Below are 17,364 nucleotides of genomic sequence, written 5' to 3'. Positions count from 1 at the left end.
GCTTCTTTTTTTCGTTTACTAATATGATTTTGTACCATCACACGCACTCATGCAGAACCAACTTTATTATTATTACTATTATGATTATCGCATGAACATAAACTTGATCGGGATATTCCTTAAACACCACTCTAATATCCACTGAAAGAAATATCCTTTAGCATTCCATCACAATCATTTTTTTAATACATGTTTTATGTTTTTTAATTCTGATAAAAAACTAAAACCAGTATTAATTATAATCATATGGTATGTTAAATGTCATTGTCATTTTATCAACACTAAAAATGTATACATATAATGTTTGGAAGAAAATAATTGTATATTAATACTAATGAAAGAGTGTTATCCCCGAGCAATATATATTGATATGGAAAAAAATCACATCCGTAGGACTATATTCGTAGTGTGAAATGTTTCAGTATTGGTTCCTGTTGACTTTTTGACTCGAGTTGAAACATTGAGGGAAAGAAGGAACACAAACATAGTAAGTTAGTAACATAAAGAACAACCTCAAATTCCAAAATAGAAAAAATGGTTTGGTTTTATGGCACAACTTGCAAATGAAGCAAGGTGATTTGATATCAATTTTCAGGTCCTAAGGTCCCTAACTTCTTTTGTCCCCTACACTCATCACCACCATGGTATACTAACCCGCTCACTTTTCTCGTTTAGCTTCTATTTGGTAAATATAGATGCATGGTAAAAAGTAAAAGTAAAAAAAAACATTTATTTTTTACCTTATTGTTCATTATTTTTTCTTTTCTTACTTATTGGATCAACGTACCACTTTAATCGGCAAAAGAAAAGAAGAAAACAAAATAAGCAACAGTGACGGAGAGTGAAAATCAACGGTCCAAAAGGGATCGCAGTGGGGCCCAGTTTTCTCCATAAATACCCACGAACCTTTCTACTTTGCTCCTCAGAACTCAAACACAACACAGAGTTAGTTTCTGAAACCGTTCCTCTTCTCATAACTCCTAACTAAACCCTGCTCAGTGTTTCCCACTCGCAATGGCTTCGCTCCAAAGAATCATTGCCATTGTTTCCCTCATAACGGTTCTTCTAACTTCCGCCGAGGCCCGAATCCCGGGCGTTTACGGCGGCGGCGCGTGGGAGAGCGCGCACGCCACGTTCTATGGAGGAAGCGACGCGTCGGGCACAATGGGCGGCGCGTGCGGGTACGGAAACCTGTACAGCCAGGGCTATGGCGTCAACACTGCTGCGCTTAGCACGGCGCTGTTCAACAGCGGGCTGAGCTGCGGAGCGTGCTTCGAGATAAAGTGCGCCAACGACCCGAGCTGGTGCCACGCTGGCAGTCCCTCGATCTTGGTGACGGCCACGAACTTCTGCCCTCCGAACTACGCTCTACCCAGCGACAATGGAGGATGGTGCAACCCTCCCAGACCACACTTCGACCTCGCCATGCCCATGTTCCTCAAAATCGCAGAGTACCGCGCCGGCATCGTCCCTGTCTCTTACCGCAGGTAACCTTACCTTCACCCATTTTCGCTTTTTACTTTTTCATTACATTTTTATTAAATGTTCATAACATAACACACTCTCTCTTACGTTTATTTTAAATATGTTTTCTGTTATTTACTATTAACCTACACCCTCGTATAAAAGTTACTGTTTTTACTTTCCTTTTTCAAATTTCGGTTATAGTATTTATGTATTTCAGTTAAATTCGTAATTTAAAATACAAGTTAAAAAAAAAAGTATATGACGGAATTTCCCGCATTTGGTAAAGGTGTGGTTTTTCTTTTCAGACAGTTGTACAGACACTATGAACTAAAAATTAATAATTTATAATGAAGAAAGGGATGTTTTGATGTTTTATTATTTTATAATTAACTGAGAATAAGAGAAAAACAGACTGAACGCGCATGTTTGGCTTTTGGCCTTCTGAGGGTGCAAAGCGCATAATCAGAAGTGCGACGTCGTTTAAACCGACAGAGTGTACTGAGTGGAGGGGACTAGACAGTCGACAATAGGTGATTCGTAATTCGTAAAAGTGAAAACTGATCAGAAGCGTTGATTATTATTTGGTGGGTCCCTGTCTGGAGTGAACTTGAACCGTTTATCTGAAACCGGTTCAGGATTTTGACAAACGTGCACTTTTGCCGCGTAATTGCGCGATTCTCGAAACCAACCAAAAATAAGATGGTTTCATTGTAAATATGTAATTTTATTTGTCTGACCTCGTGGATGCATTTTATTACGAATGATGCCACTGACGATTGTGATTGGGTGTGTGAATGTGCAGGGTGCCTTGTAGAAAACAGGGAGGGATGAGGTTCACGATCAACGGCTTCCGTTACTTCAACCTGGTTTTGATCTCCAACGTGGCGGGTGCAGGGGACGTGGTGAAGACGAGCGTGAAAGGGTCTAAGACTGGGTGGATGAGTATGAGCCGTAACTGGGGTCAGAATTGGCAATCAAACGCTGTTCTTGTCGGTCAGTCACTCTCCTTCAGGGTCACAGCCAGTGACCGGCGCACCTCCACCTCCTGGAACATCGTACCCGCCAATTGGCAATTTGGCCAAACCTTCACCGGCAAAAATTTCAGGGTCTGATCGTGTTTTCTGGGTTATTTTCTTATTAAAAAAAGGAAAAAGCTTTACCTCTATGTAGTTTTGAAGTTGCCTTGGGATGTGGATATAGGGTGAAAAAAATGGAGGGAAGTAAAGTAAGTGGTGGTAGTGATCAGTGAACTTTTTGACTTTTTTTTTTCTTTCTTTGTCTTGATCGTGAAAGTGGAGGGATAAGAAGTTAGGGTTGTCTTGGTATACGGGTTTGAAGTGTTATAGGATTTGAAAAAATGGAGGGAAACATCATGTGAAACTTGTAAGGTGCTGAAGTGGCTTCAAATGTATGAGCCCGCAGCTATATTTCTTAGACATATTTATATATATATTAATGAAAAGATCAAGTGTGTTTATCTTTATAATCTTTCTTTTTAACTTTTTTAAGCTGCGTTTTATGACTGCTTGAACCTTAATTTTCCAACTATGATTTACTGAAATTTGACAAGTGTTTGATTCATGCATGAGATGTTCGAAAGCTGATGAGCACGCTTAACTGCGCTGAAAAGCAAAAGGAGAAAAAGAAAATTGTGGAAATGAGTGCTAATTCACCGTATTTGTCTCTTCATAAACTGTTTGCAAAGTAGATTCTATACCTTCCGTGTTGTTTCTCTTAACTTCGATGCCAAAATAAAAAGGTAGCATTGATTAAAAAACTGTGTTCCCGCGGTATGTTAAAATATGTTTTCTTTATAGAATGCAATTTTATTCTGTTTTACCAACAGTGGACTTTAGAGATTGTTGGAATAGTGTAGAGTTTGGCTTTTAAGAAACTTGTTACGCGTCCAATGAAACAACTATGATTTAAAGAGGCAGAGCAACATGAACATTATTTTTAAATTAAAGATGTATAATATTAAGTATAAACAACAAGTTAAAACATTGAGTGCAGTCTATTATTTTATTTCTTTACTGTTTAAAGATTTACTGAACTAAGGAACATTTGTTAAATATAAATTTTATCCTTGAATAACTCCTAAATATGTAGTAAAGAGAGGGCTAAAATCAGTGAGTATGAAAATGATGAGAAGTATGTGCTGATTTTGAAGCCTGAGGCTCGCGCACACTTTTCATCATCTGTCTTGAGTTAATAAGGTTTTCAAATTGCAGTTCCACGTTCAAATTGTTTGGTCAAGGAACAGAGACAAAAAGCATGCAAGTTTTTGTTACAATGATTCACTAATTGACATTTTCTTCATTGGGTTTCTCTCCATAGGAGGCATGTACTTTCTTCCTTTTAAGTAAATACATAACTGGTTAAATATTTCATTCTGAGGGCCACATAATAAGTGAAGTAATTTATTATTTGATAATTAGAACAAACTCATAATAACACACCTTTAGAATAACAGAGTTGATAATTCATTTATTTTTTTTTAAGAAAGTGGCCATCCTATGGCCTAACATGTCTGGCTAACCAATATGCATAAAACTATGTATAATCTAAAACCATTTTCTGAACACAACAGATTAAGATATAATGTTGTAAAGCAACATGCTTATATTCCCGTGACCAATCCATACTCTTCAGCATTATATTCCATGGTTTTTTTGAAACAGCAATCAAATAGATAGGACGAAAAATCAATTTTCTGAACACAGTAAATTATCTAACAATATTCTAAGAAAAGATGCAGTCTGCAGGTAGTCTTAACTTCTTTGTCCGCAACCAGATTGCATATCAGTAAGAAAAATTTCTTTCTAAATGTGTAGGTCAAAAGAAAATTTAAAATTATAGTTGTCTTATTTTATAATTACATACATACATACATCATACCAGCCTTTACACCGTCCCTCTTTTCTGTTTAGATAGTTTATATTGCATCAATAACAATTTTACTCCTTCTTGCAAGGTAGCTCTCTTTCCCTCTTCGTAATTCCATAATTCGGAGGTTGTATACCTCCCACTCGGATTATATGTATTGATCTCGGTCAAAGCTGTCACCACAGCTTTGTAGACTCCTTCACCCAACTCATTTTTCAGTGCTTTCAACTTTTCATCTTCATTGTCTATGATTTCCTGCCATGGAAAAAATCATGAAACCAGACAAGTTAGAAAAACATCATGATTGACTTTCCTAAATATAGGCACCATGTTAGTTCTAAAATTAATCATCTGACATCATTATACTACCTACATACTAATCAGAATAGTTCATATAGCAATGTCATCCAGCATTATTTTTCTTCTAATTTTGTGACCATGAAAAGTTCATCTATGGGGAAGAAGGCAAGTAAAATCAACCCTTTGAAAACAAGATCGAAGAAACACATGCTCCTAACCAAGTATTTAGGTATCAAAGCTACATTGGAAATATCCATTGTTTCTAATTAAGTAGACTTCAAGGTGCATACAACAGCAAACGCAAGATTTGATTAAGACTAAAATAGTGATATATCTATAACCTTAGGTAAGGCACACCTGATCTTTCCCTTCAATTATGGTAATTTTAAATGGATGCCACCCTGGGTCCTTTATATACTCGTCCCACAATGAACACAGTTCTGAAGCTCTTTCTTCTGCATCCTCATCGTTGTATTTTTTCTTCATAGCTTCAAGGAATGGTCTAATATCAAGTTCCCCCATTCTCTTCACACCAACACGAGCACGGCAAGATATCTCTTTAATGCCCTGCAACATATAACATTTCAAGAAAGTTTAGAAAAAGTTGGAAAAATTCAAAACACAAAAGTACCAAATGAGTACTGAAACCCCCAACAGCGTCATAGTTTAAACATTGTTAACTGGTTTGCAATACACTTCAATATGGTAGTGTAGGTGATTCAAGGTATGTTACTACATCAAAAATGGTATGCGGGAGGAGACGTATACTGATAGGTTTCTGGATTGGAAACCTATTTAATTTGCACTCACTCACACTAAACCAGAAAAGAAAGTATAAATTGTATATTTCTGTATTCAGTATCGTAATTACCCACTCAACAACCTCCAAGAGAGCCAAATACTCTTTCCTCCACAGGATAAACGTGATCCTATCTTTGCAGTAAACAATTCAAAAGTGTCCAATATCAGAATACAATAGCTCTTTTATAGGAGCTTTATTTCCCGCCCAAATACTAATACAGTTATAACTACCTAACACTTCTCCCCCACTTTATTCCCATAAACTATCCATTTCCTATCATATACACAGTTGATATACTGTTTGAGTTTGTAATACTTCTGAACTATCTAAAGAGGACCCCATCGCTTTACCTCCCTTGTTCCTTCTCCCTATGGTTGCACACCTTATGTCCCATATTAGAAATAATGGAATACCAAAGAAATAGTATGTTTGTGTGAGGAACCAAGAATTTAAAAGAGAAAGAAAAGAAGGGTTTTTTATTGAATAGACTGAAAAGAACAAAAAAAGGAGAGCACTCTCTCCTTCAAAGGTTTCTCTTCACAAAGTGCTGAAGTTTAATCTACAAAATTCACCTTTTTCCTCCTCTCCACTCCTTTCCTATTTATATCTAACACCTCAAGTAACTAACTCATGAATACTATAACTATCTTAACTAATTTCTCTTTTCCATGTGTCCTAACAATACACTCCTCCAAAAATCAACCTTGTCCTTTGTTAGGTTCCTTTATGCAGGGAACCGTAACATATGACTCTCCTCTCTCACAACACTCAAACAGTAGAAAAGAGATGAATGTATACGTATTTCATTAATTTTGTAAAGTATGGAATTGACTTCCCACATTCTGGTCACCTCTTTTCCAAAACTATAAGCCCGAAGAAGATGATCTTTGATGTCTTTCAATGCTTCCAGCAACTCTCTCCCCTCTGGAGGTCCCTCTTTATTGGGAGTTAAGTCACTCTCTTCTGTCTCCCCCTCCACAAATTCCGCTTGGCTCAAGCTCCAAGCCAGAGTCATGGTAATCTCTTGTAGTATATAAGCTAACTCTTTGGATTCAGAAATGTTTTCTCTGCCTATTGGCTTGTGTTCTTCAGAGGACTGATTCAGATCTGGCGTTACAACCTGCAAGAAGCAAAAACAGCCGAGTATATTCCCACCAGCATCAATTCTCTTGTTTGTTGTTATAGAACTCTCAACAAATTCTCCATTTCTATCAAAAAATCCAAATGGTAACTTCTCAGAATCTTGGCCACTTATTCCACGGTATATTAAAATCATAAAATTAGTCAGGGTATCTTGACCTTTTAGTCGACAAAAACTTCCAAATATTTCACCAAGAAGCAATTTTCCTATGACTTCATCTTTTTTCCAACCAGTTAGCCTTTCCATGGCTGCATTCCATTCAGAACAGCAAGCACTCTCATCAGAAGAAAATATGGGTGGAATCAATGGACTGAGACTCTGCACGATTGCTTTGTAATCACCTCCCAACTTGATGAATTTATCTTGAACCATTTTCTCATAAGTGATGTCTTGACCTACAAAGCATACCCCGACAACAGAATCTGTGTAGTCCCTACTAGTGCAAGTATTGACCATGAGATATACAACTTTCTGTTGCTATTGAAGCCCAAAGTGCTTTATTTTAAACTCTAAACTTTTGTCCCTCCTCTCCTTGCAAGGCTCTGCTTAGAGTAATTTTAAAAGTGTCACATGAGTCCGCATGTATAATTTCATTTACCATGGATTTCCCCATAGCTTCACTGCCTTGTAGACCTATCAGTTCAGCAATATTTGAATTCCATCCATTGATTACCCCACCTGAATCAACCCCCAAAATCAGAACTGTTGCAGTCTCGATTAATCTCACCATTTCAAGTGCTACTAAACTGAGTTCATCCATCACTCCAGTTGAAGTGTTAGTTTTCTGCACATAGTTTGAAGTCTTTGGACCGGTGATCTCAGTGTCTTGGAAAGAATCTCTTATCATTAGTTGTAATGAGTGAATAGCATTGATTTCTGACACTTCCGAAGGCAAACTTTTGCTTTTGACTACTTCAAGAAATGCTTTGAATGATGATCTTGGGTTCATTTTTCCTCCATCATCCCTATCCTCTGGATGGTGATTGGCTCCTCCCCATTCGACTTCCTTAGTAGTGTGAGACCTGAACCAGAACAAGAAATGTTTTGAATTGATTCTTGCCATGGCCATGCCACAAACCGCATCACCCAGTGAAGCAGCACCTGGATAACTAGCATCAGCTAAACTATCTGTTGTCAAACCTGTTGAATCCCCATGAGTACTAAGTAGCCATTCTGCAATGTCTTTTACCTGTGCTTCAGTTGGGGATGTACCTAACAACCAGCAGTTTCCATCACAAGATAAGGCAGCCCCATCACCTAAATATACATTATAAGGGGGCGTATCCTCACTTTTCAGCCCCAATTCCTCCACCAATCTGGTGAAAATAAGGCTATGACTCGCCCCAATGTCAATCAACACCAATACCTTTCTCCCTTGCACCCAACCTCGCAGTTTCATTGTTTTAGACAGCGTTAAACAACCTACAGATAATACAGATAACTCCATGGTTTTTTGTTCGATTTTGGGACCCTCCTCTACCTCATCTTCTTGGTCTTCCTGCCCTCCGTCGGCGCTGACAGTTACCTCCGATGATCCCCGATATGTCTCCGTCCTCGCGACTGTCCCTGAGCTTGAGTTACATCTTCCCCATGTCATACTTCCTTTCCCCGCAGTTCCACCGCCAGTTATAATGCTAGCTCCAAGATTAACAGAGACAGAAAGTGAGGAGTGATCTGGTTTTCCTGATGCTCGCGACACCAGAATTTCCAACTCCTGGATATCCTCGTTGATGCTCCCCTCTTGTCGCTCCGCTGCCAGCTCCTCACAAACGGTGCCCTGATTTAGTCCGGCAAACCTTTGCGTCAGAGCGTTGGTGCACATCTTCCAAGTCGGATGTGTGGTTTTCTTTCGCCAGAAGCGGAACCAAAAGCTCGCTAAACCTCCCTCCATGCATCTATAGACAAGCTTCATCTTCTCCTTCTCCGTCATGCTTTGGAGGTCGAAGAATTTATCTGTCTGTGCGATCCAGCCCATGGGATCCGCACCTTCAAATGTAGGTATATCAACGTGCTTCCTCCAACAACGTCGAACTTCTCCTCTATCTCCTTCCGATTCCTCCTCCAAGTTTTCCGGTAGTCGTCGTTCGCATCCAGCATTGACAAAATATCATCTTCCTTCGGAGCTTCGATCTTGGTTCCCTGGAGCGTCGCCCGAAAGTTCGTTGGAACTCGCGAGTCATCGCTCGCACCTCTGTCGTCACTTCCTCCATTGTCGACTCCATCGCCACCATTCTTTCCTCCATTCTTCCTACTAGCGCGTTTAATTTTCCCTCCATTCTTCTTCACTACCGTTTCTCCTCGCTAGCTCTTCTCTCCCCCCGATATTGATCCGGCAGGTTGGACCAAATCTGTTAGGTTCCTTTATGCAGGGAACCGTAATGGATGACTCTCCTCTCTCACAACACTCAAACAGTAGAAAAGAGATGAATGTATACGTATTTCATTAATTCTGTAAAGTATGGAAAAACAAAATTACAGTAAGTGTCCCAAGGAAGCCTCCCTTCCTCCACTGGAAAATGTCCAGTCTATTCCAAAAGTAAAATATATGATAATCCTCTCTCCACCTATTCTGTTATTATTTATACCCTCTCTCTACTAACAACTAACTTCTTTTATTCCCAACATCCTTCAAGTTGGAACAGTGGAAGCTTGATCCCATGGCTCATCTTCATCAACGTGTTATCTACCCTTCCTGATAGCATTGCAATATTGTCTTATCAAAGGAAGGGAACTAACTGGCTACTTCCTGCAAATTCAGGTCTGGAAGCTTGGGTGGTGTAGGAGATAAGAGTGGTTTTTGTACAACAGACTCTCAACCCAGTAAGTTGGAATTCCAATGTCATTGATGTTCCACTTACATTAAAAAAACACATTAAAAAACTAAGGAAATAGAAGACTTTAAAAAACACTTACATTAATCAATACTTTTCGAGCTTCTTGTAGCTCATCATTGCTCTGACGCTCTTTAATAATTAGTGTCTGGTTCAGAGCATCTAGGTCTCGTAGTGATTGTTCCTTCTCTCTTAAATCTGTGTGTAAGGCATCCACCTTATACAGAACTTCTGAGTCTTCATCTTCCTCAATGTATTGCATGACATTTAATTTTCCTTTCAGTTGTTGAATCTCCAATTCTAGTTTTTGTTTCACTTCCAGTTGTTTTTCAAGCCTGACGATTTTATGACGAAGATGTTCTTTTTGCCGCTGGATAAATATATTGTCAAGTAGCATTAACAACCAGCTATTCTGATGTGGACAATGACACTCAGTTATTAGAAAAGCTCAAAAATAGGATACACAAACCTTTTGATCTGCAGCCAGTTTCCAAATATTTTCACCAGCTTTTTGTTGCTCCAGAACAGCCATTTCCAAAGAGCTATTTTTCAATGCATTCTAAAAAGATAATAGACATCAGCATTGTACATAACATTCTAGCAAATTCTTAACCACATCGTCATTATTAAAGGATTTCAAAAACACAAATAAAACATAATACCAAACCTTTTGTTTATAGGTTCCATAGCAATGTTCTTACCGGGGGGGACAAAATAATGTCAAAAATAGAAGAAAAATTCCCAATGAGACATTCTTCGACATAAAACTCTAAACAGGTAGCTTTTATTTTAACCCTCCTTTCCCTAAATTTCATCATATAAACTCCTTAGCAAATAATAACTAAATGGAGTACATCTTATTATCATTATTATTGACATCCATTTTAGCATACATTACATTAAAAAAAATTTAAATATTCATTGACAGAAACAATCTCATGTAGTCCATTTTTGACTGAACAAAAAAACAAAAAGAATTTTCATAGAAGAAAATGTGTTGCCTTCAATTGCATACTACTATAATACAAACCGATTAAACTACATTCCCAATATCCTTGGGCCTAGTTCTCACACAAATCAACTGGAAACATATTCAAATCATAAGGTGATCATCAAACTTGATAAGTAAAAATGGAAAAGTAATTAACTTTGTTTGCCAACTCTTCCATTAAAATCACTAAAACAAATGAATATTGATCATCTTAATTAAGTATCCTTAAACAATGATTTTTTCCTTCAATTTCTATTTAACAGGAATCTCAACCTCATCATGATAGAAAAGATGCAACAATAATAATAATAATAACACTACACCTCCATAATCTCTTCTTCCAACTTCGTTCTTTCACTTTCATTATGTGCTTCACGTTTTTCCAGTTCAATTCTCCGCAACTCGAGCTCTCTTTTCTGAGATTCCAGCTGCAACTTAAGCCTTTCATGACCACTAAAAATGTTCTGGAAATGCTGAGTTGCACTTGATTGTATTTTCTTCATCTCTGAATACAATCAATCATGGTATAATAATAAAATGTCATTAAAATAGTTCAGCATCCTTTACAAACAATCAAATGTCAGAAGTGTATTGTAGAAGATCCAGTAGGACATTTGGAAACCATTATTATTACATAGATAATAAATTCTACAGTGTAACCACGATGGTGATGCAACCAGAAGTTTGCAGTGTCTGGACTTTGATTCTACCAATAAAAATTGTTAAAACCAGATTCAATCCAATGATATATAATCTAACACAGCGGCAATTATGTCAATGTACACAATCAGTAATTTCATTGTAGAATTTGACCTTTGTGACTTGAAAATAAATTGGAAACAAAAAATAATAACAATAACAACAACAACAACATCAAACAAGTCATGGTCCAAATTACAGAAAAAAGCAACTTAGATTAATATATACCTTGATTGTGGTCTTGAGTGAGCTTATCTATTTCCTCCATTACAATTTCCAAGCGACGTGAAGTCTCATTGTATTTTACTTCCATCTCCAATAACCGCTTCTTCTTGACCTGAAGAGTATTGTTCAAGCAGGAAACAAGTCTATCATGTATACGAGCTTCTTCTTTCACGAGCTCAGATATTGTTTGGATATCCCCCATCTTCTGCAGTTGTTCCCCAATGATATTGTTCATCTCGTAGTCATCAGCTCGAGCAATCCATGCATAAATACCAGACTTTTGCTCAGTATTAGCAAACCAGTCCTTTTTCCCTCGATGATCTAATTCATATGCTCTTTCAAATGCCAAAGCATTAGCTAAACCCGTCCAATCTTTATTGAATTCCATAACTGCAGTTCCAGAGTGACCCCGGATATCCGAAAGAGTCCGGACTCTACAAGGATTAAATCCCCTGATTCGGTGAGCATCCCTCAACTTGGAACCAGTTTCCCCGACACAACGTCCATCTTCTGTCTGTGCAGTAGGAATATTAACCAATATCCCAGTCCATGGCCACACAAACTGCTCCTCAAAATGGATATTGCGTTCATCTGCAGTTTTTGGTGTACCATCCACATTCATAAGATCCTTTTCCAAATATTTCATTAAAGCCAAATGATTAGCCTTTTCAGTGGCACTTCTCTTTTGTGAGCTACTCTGACCCACCCCAGAAGCATGTTCAAAGATTTCCCTATACACATAATCCCGCTTTCTCTTTTTATTAGGGCAGTATGGACATGAGAAAGTCATTTCAGAGGTTTTCACAATGTGACTTCCCTTTTTGAGTGCTTCATAGGATTTATGCACATACCACCCACTTATTTGAGTTGCCCTTATATTATTATCTTTATGAGAGTAGTCACCCATCATGGTTTCTCCTGGGGTTGCTGTTACTGTGCCTGAAAGACAAAAAGTAGCGTAACTAACAAACGTGTCATGTTGCTTTACAGATTAGTTCAACTGAGTATTGTGAATTTACCAATATGACATAATCAGTAACAGAGAAGAAACATAAATATTGTTACAATTGTTTCATTAACAGGGGATCACCTTGATCCATAGGTTTTGATGGAAATGAAGCACCCACATTCATAACATCCTTTTTCAAATATTTTTCTAAAGCCAGATGATTGGCCCTTTCAATGAAACTTCTTTTTTGTGATCTACTCTGACCCACCCCAGAAGCATGTTCAAGGATTTCCCTGTACACATAATCCCGGTTTATCTTTTTATTAGGGCAGTATGGGCATGTGAAAGTCTCATCCGAGGTTTTCACACAGTGTCTTCCCATTTTGAGTTCTTCATAAAATTTATCTACATACCGCCCAATCTGAGATGAACTCATATTGCTATCTTTGTCAGAGCAGCAACCAATTGGAGCTTCTCCTGGACTTATTATTATGGTTCCTGAAAGATAAAAAACAGTATTAGTACTGGCTTCCTCGAGTTACTACATTGATTTTTAATTTTTATAAAAATTATCACTTCACATGCTACTTCCATTATGCACCATAGTGAATTGAATTAGTCAATCCATAATCAATAACTAGAAAAACTTGAACAGAATCTCCATATGATCTCTTCATTAACAACAGGGGGATCACCTTCATTTACAGGTTTTGATGATGAACCACTCACATTCATGACATCCTTTTTCAAGTCTTTTGCTAAAGCCATATGAGTAGCATCTTCTTTGACACTTCTTTCTTGAAAACTACTCTGATCCACTCTAGTAACTGGGTGATTACCTTCATTTGCAGATTTTGATGGATCACTCATGTGCATGAGATCATTTTTCAAATATTTCATCAAGGCCAGATGAGTAGCCTTCTCTCGAACATTTCTCTTTTGTGAAGTACTCTGACCCACCCCAGAAGCGTGGTCAAGAAGTTCCCTATACACATAATCCTGTTTTCTCTTTTTAGGGCAGTATGGACAAGAAAAAGTCTCATCTGAGGATTGCACAATATGATTTCCCTTTTTGAGTTCTTTGTAAAACTTATCCACATACCACCAGTTTATTGTAGGAGATGCTGGAGATGCACTCACACCAGTCTCCTTGTTAGAGCATTGAGCTATTTCAGGTTGTCCTAAGTTGGTACCTGAGAAACAAAAGAAACAGTGTTAGTACTGGCTACTGTCATGTTGCTTTACATATATCTTCATTATTCCATTAACTATATTTGTGAATTGGCACATTTCTGTATATTCCGTAACTTGGAGTAAAGAAAGTATAGAACCAAAAATTTGTTACAGTCATTTCCATCAACTGGAGACTCACCTTTATCAACAGGCTCTGACAAGCAATCCACAATAATAAGATCATTTTCCAAATATTTCACTAACGCAAGATGATTGGCTCTCTCTCTTGCACTTTTCTTTTCAGAACTACTTCGACCCACCATATATGCATGTTCTAGGAGTTCCCTGTACAAATAATCCTGTTTTCTCCTAGGGCAGTATGGACAGATGAAAGTCACATCTGAGGTTTTTACATTGTAACTTCCCTTCTTGAGTTCTTCGTAAGATGTATCTACATACCACCAACTTATTTGAGATGTATCAGTATCCTTGTTAGAGCACTGAGACATTACTGTTTCTCCTGTGCTGAATAATTTGACACCTGAAAGTTTAAAAAAATAATGTTAGTACTGACTGTTGTCATGTTATTTTATTCAATATCTTCGTTTTGCCATTGAATATTATTGTAAATTGGCAAGTTTCGGCTTAGATAACAAGGAAAATATTTAAAATGAAAATTTTATTCAGTAACTTCATTAACAGGGAGACCTTTATCTGCAGGTTTTGAGGTGCCATCCAGATAAGCTAGGTCCTTTTCCAAATATTTCACTAAAGCCAGATGATTTGCCTTCTCTTTTGCTGTTCTCTTTTCTGAACTACTCCGACCAACCCCAGAAGCATGATTAAGGAGTTCCCTGTACTTATAATCCTGTTTCCTCTCAGGACAGTATGGACAAATGAAAGTTTCATCTGAGTTTTTCACTTTGTATGTTCCCTTCTTGAGTTCTTGATAAGATATATCTACATACCACCAACTTAGTTGAGATGCACTTGTGTCAATATCCTTGTTAGAGCATTGAACCATTATGGTTTCACCAAGGCTTAATACTATGCCAGCTGAAAAATTAAAATTATGTTAGATTGTTAATGCTATCAGTTGTTTTGTGGTTTTGAACTAGCACACAGGTTTTCAAAACTGTCAGCTGTTGCAATTTTGACTGTATTGTCAAGGTTTTGAGATGATGGCAACCACACCATGATAAAATCTCAATTATGACCATACTGACTGCATGTGTCTGTATTTGTCTGTAATATCAAGGGGCATGACAAAACCACAACAATGGCTGTAGTTTAAAACATTTGAAGCAAGTAATTGATTACTCAAATTATATTTTGTCTTTAATTATGAAATCAATTTATTTACAAAAGGGAAAAAGAAACTTTCATGTCGCTTTTAATCATTATAATTTCAGTAGAACATGTTCAAAATCTTCATATTTTCTTATTGATAACTTTGATCTTTGATCCTCAGAGTTCACAAAAATGATAAGGAAAGACTAAATTCACAAAGTTTGATGACCAAATTTAACCCTAAGAAAGTATAGGGATATAACCATGTTTGATGGAAAGTACAAGAACTTAAAATACATTTTTTTTATAAAAATATAGTGCATCTAAGAAACTAAGTCACAGTTAAGCAGCTTCTAAGTTCTGTCAAAATGAGATAAAGACAAACATAATAACATAAACATTCTAACAGTCTGCATACATATTATGAATTCAACAACCATCAAATATGGAAGCAGAAGGAAATCTCTTCTTTTCTTTTACTTTTCCATTTTTTTTATATCTAGTGAGAAGTTTTTAATCATTTAAAGTGGTATCATGACCTAAACAACAAGAAACTATGTCTCATTGTCTAAACTTTAAAGTGGTCTTCAAGGGACATTCCACAATTCAGATAGCAAATAAATAAAAGAGAAATGATCACACAACAAAACACAGCCAAAACAAATTTCGAGATAAATTATCAAAAAATATTAAAATAATGATTTTTTCAAAGGAGACAACATAAAGGAAGCAATCACACCATAAAAATAAAAATGATAAAAAATTTACTGCACAGATATGAACTTCCCGCTGACATGCGGTACAAAAGAAGATAAAAGTAAAAAGGAAAGGTTTCAACCGCATGCGATCATTTCTGAATTCTAAATGAAAAATGCGGGATTTGAATAAATACCGATTGATTGGAGACCAGATGAATTAATAGAAGCTCAGATAAGACTGTTATTGTTCTTCTTCTTCACATTCACCAAATTGACACAAATAAAGATCAACAAGGACAAAATTCAAGAGGAAAAGTGATGATATTGGAGGGAGGGAGAAAAAATGTGATAATCACAAGCTAGGGTTTTGCACTGGGAGGTGTGTAGGGCGTGCTATGAACAACTGTCATTGCCCTTGAAGTCCTGGACAGAAAACCTCAGTTGTCCTGGTAACTAAGAGTCACTGGGAGGGAACTCGATGAGATGAAACATGGAAATATCACTATACATTATATTTTATATTATATTTGTAAATGGATTATATAAACATTAATGATTAATTGCAGAATCACAAATATTTCATGTATTTTAATAGTTTCATAATTTTTTGCAATATTATATTTTTTTTATTACTGTCACTAATAAAATTAATTATGCATAATAGTAATGGTAAAAGAATGTGTATATACAAAAAAGCAGTTACAAAATACAATTCCTGATGTTTATAAGATTAAAAACAAAAAACAAAAGTGTACGTAAATCAATAATTACTAAATAAAATGTCTTCTGTATATAATTATAATGTAACTATAATTACTCACTATAATTTTTTTTTTACAATTTTATCATTTTAATAACCACTTTTTTAAATTTAAATAATTATTCATATTTTTTATTTCAATAAAAAAAATTAAAATAATTACTACTTTTAAAAAAAACAGTGTCTTTTTTATATTTCTAATTTTATTCTTTTTAACTACCACTTTTAAAATTTAAATAATTATTAATATATATATATATATATATATATATATATATATATATATATATAAAAGATTTATATTAAAAGTATTGGTCAAAAGATAAGTGTCAAAATTTCAAAATTTACATTAAAAATATTTACGAAAATGATATATCTTGTTATCAATTTTTGAGATACATTCCAAAGACTTATCATTAAAACATTAGTGATCTTAAATCAAAAGGCAAATTTTATCATAAGACTTGATAAAAGAAAACAAATTTGGAGAAAAAAAAAGTTTCATTAAACTTAATAAAAGGATAATGAAAATAGTAATGTGTGCAAAGGTATGACACTTTAGTGAGACAAATATTTTCTAATCATGAAATCATTTTGACGTGTTTAAACAAAAGTTTTACAAGACTCGTTTCATTAAAGAATTATGTCATCCAAAAAATCATTCCATTTAAATGAAGTAATTTCACTAGCTCCACCAATAATAAACTTTGTGGCAGATAAATAAGAAGAGGAGGAAATATAACTACAAAATTACAAAACTTGTAGATTGAAATATGTAATGTTTCAAAATATAATATTAAAACCATAAGAATTATCACACAATTAAAAAGATAGGTAAATTAATGAGTTGAAAGAAAAATATAAAGTTATACTTATCCAAGGCAATCATAAAACTAAATTTATATATAAATTCAAATGTAAAACTATGTACAAGATTATCAAAAACCACATATAAATACAAATATAAAAACTATGTACAAGATTATCAAAAACCACAAAAGAAATTAAAGAAAGCGAAATATGATAACGATTAAACACGAGGACCTTCGCTGTCTAGAACCTACTCAACCGTCATGTCATCATGCTCTAGTTATAATCACTAGATGATTATCGCCCCAAAATGATAACACATAAAATTAAACAACAAAGAAA

The 17,364-nt window shown here is 35.8% G+C and overlaps 2 protein-coding genes and 1 pseudogene across 2 annotated transcripts; 1 reads left to right on the top strand and 2 right to left on the bottom strand.

Annotated features, from left to right (window-relative positions):
* The first annotated feature begins 930 nt into the window (after positions 1-930).
* LOC124829490 (expansin-A4) lies at positions 931-2,953 on the top strand. Its single transcript, XM_047303014.2, has 2 exons — positions 931-1,487; positions 2,270-2,953. The coding sequence occupies exons 1-2, from the start codon at positions 1,015-1,017 to the stop codon at positions 2,577-2,579; spliced, it is 783 nt and encodes a 260-aa protein (XP_047158970.1). The 5' UTR covers positions 931-1,014; the 3' UTR covers positions 2,580-2,953.
* Positions 2,954-4,069: 1,116 nt separating this feature from the next.
* On the bottom strand, positions 4,070-15,925 carry LOC124829489 (protein INVOLVED IN DE NOVO 2-like). Its single transcript, XM_047303013.2, has 11 exons — positions 15,647-15,925; positions 14,173-14,520; positions 13,664-14,005; positions 12,987-13,484; positions 12,433-12,789; positions 11,346-12,281; positions 10,742-10,923; positions 9,897-9,986; positions 9,510-9,797; positions 5,011-5,220; positions 4,070-4,608 (listed from the first exon to the last, which is right to left on the bottom strand). Exons 2-11 carry the CDS (start codon positions 14,486-14,488, stop codon positions 4,372-4,374), a joined length of 3,456 nt encoding a protein of 1,151 aa, XP_047158969.2. The 5' UTR covers positions 14,489-14,520; positions 15,647-15,925; the 3' UTR covers positions 4,070-4,371.
* LOC148204523 (phytochrome E pseudogene) lies at positions 6,180-9,502 on the bottom strand (annotated as a pseudogene).
* Positions 15,926-17,364: the final 1,439 nt, after the last annotated feature.

Source organism: Vigna umbellata, chromosome 1 (assembly GCF_029865625.1).
Source record: "Vigna umbellata cultivar VRB3 chromosome 1, Vumbellata_1.0, whole genome shotgun sequence".
Taxonomy (NCBI): Eukaryota; Viridiplantae; Streptophyta; class Magnoliopsida; order Fabales; family Fabaceae; genus Vigna; species Vigna umbellata.
This window is presented reverse-complemented; position numbering and strand designations above follow the sequence as displayed.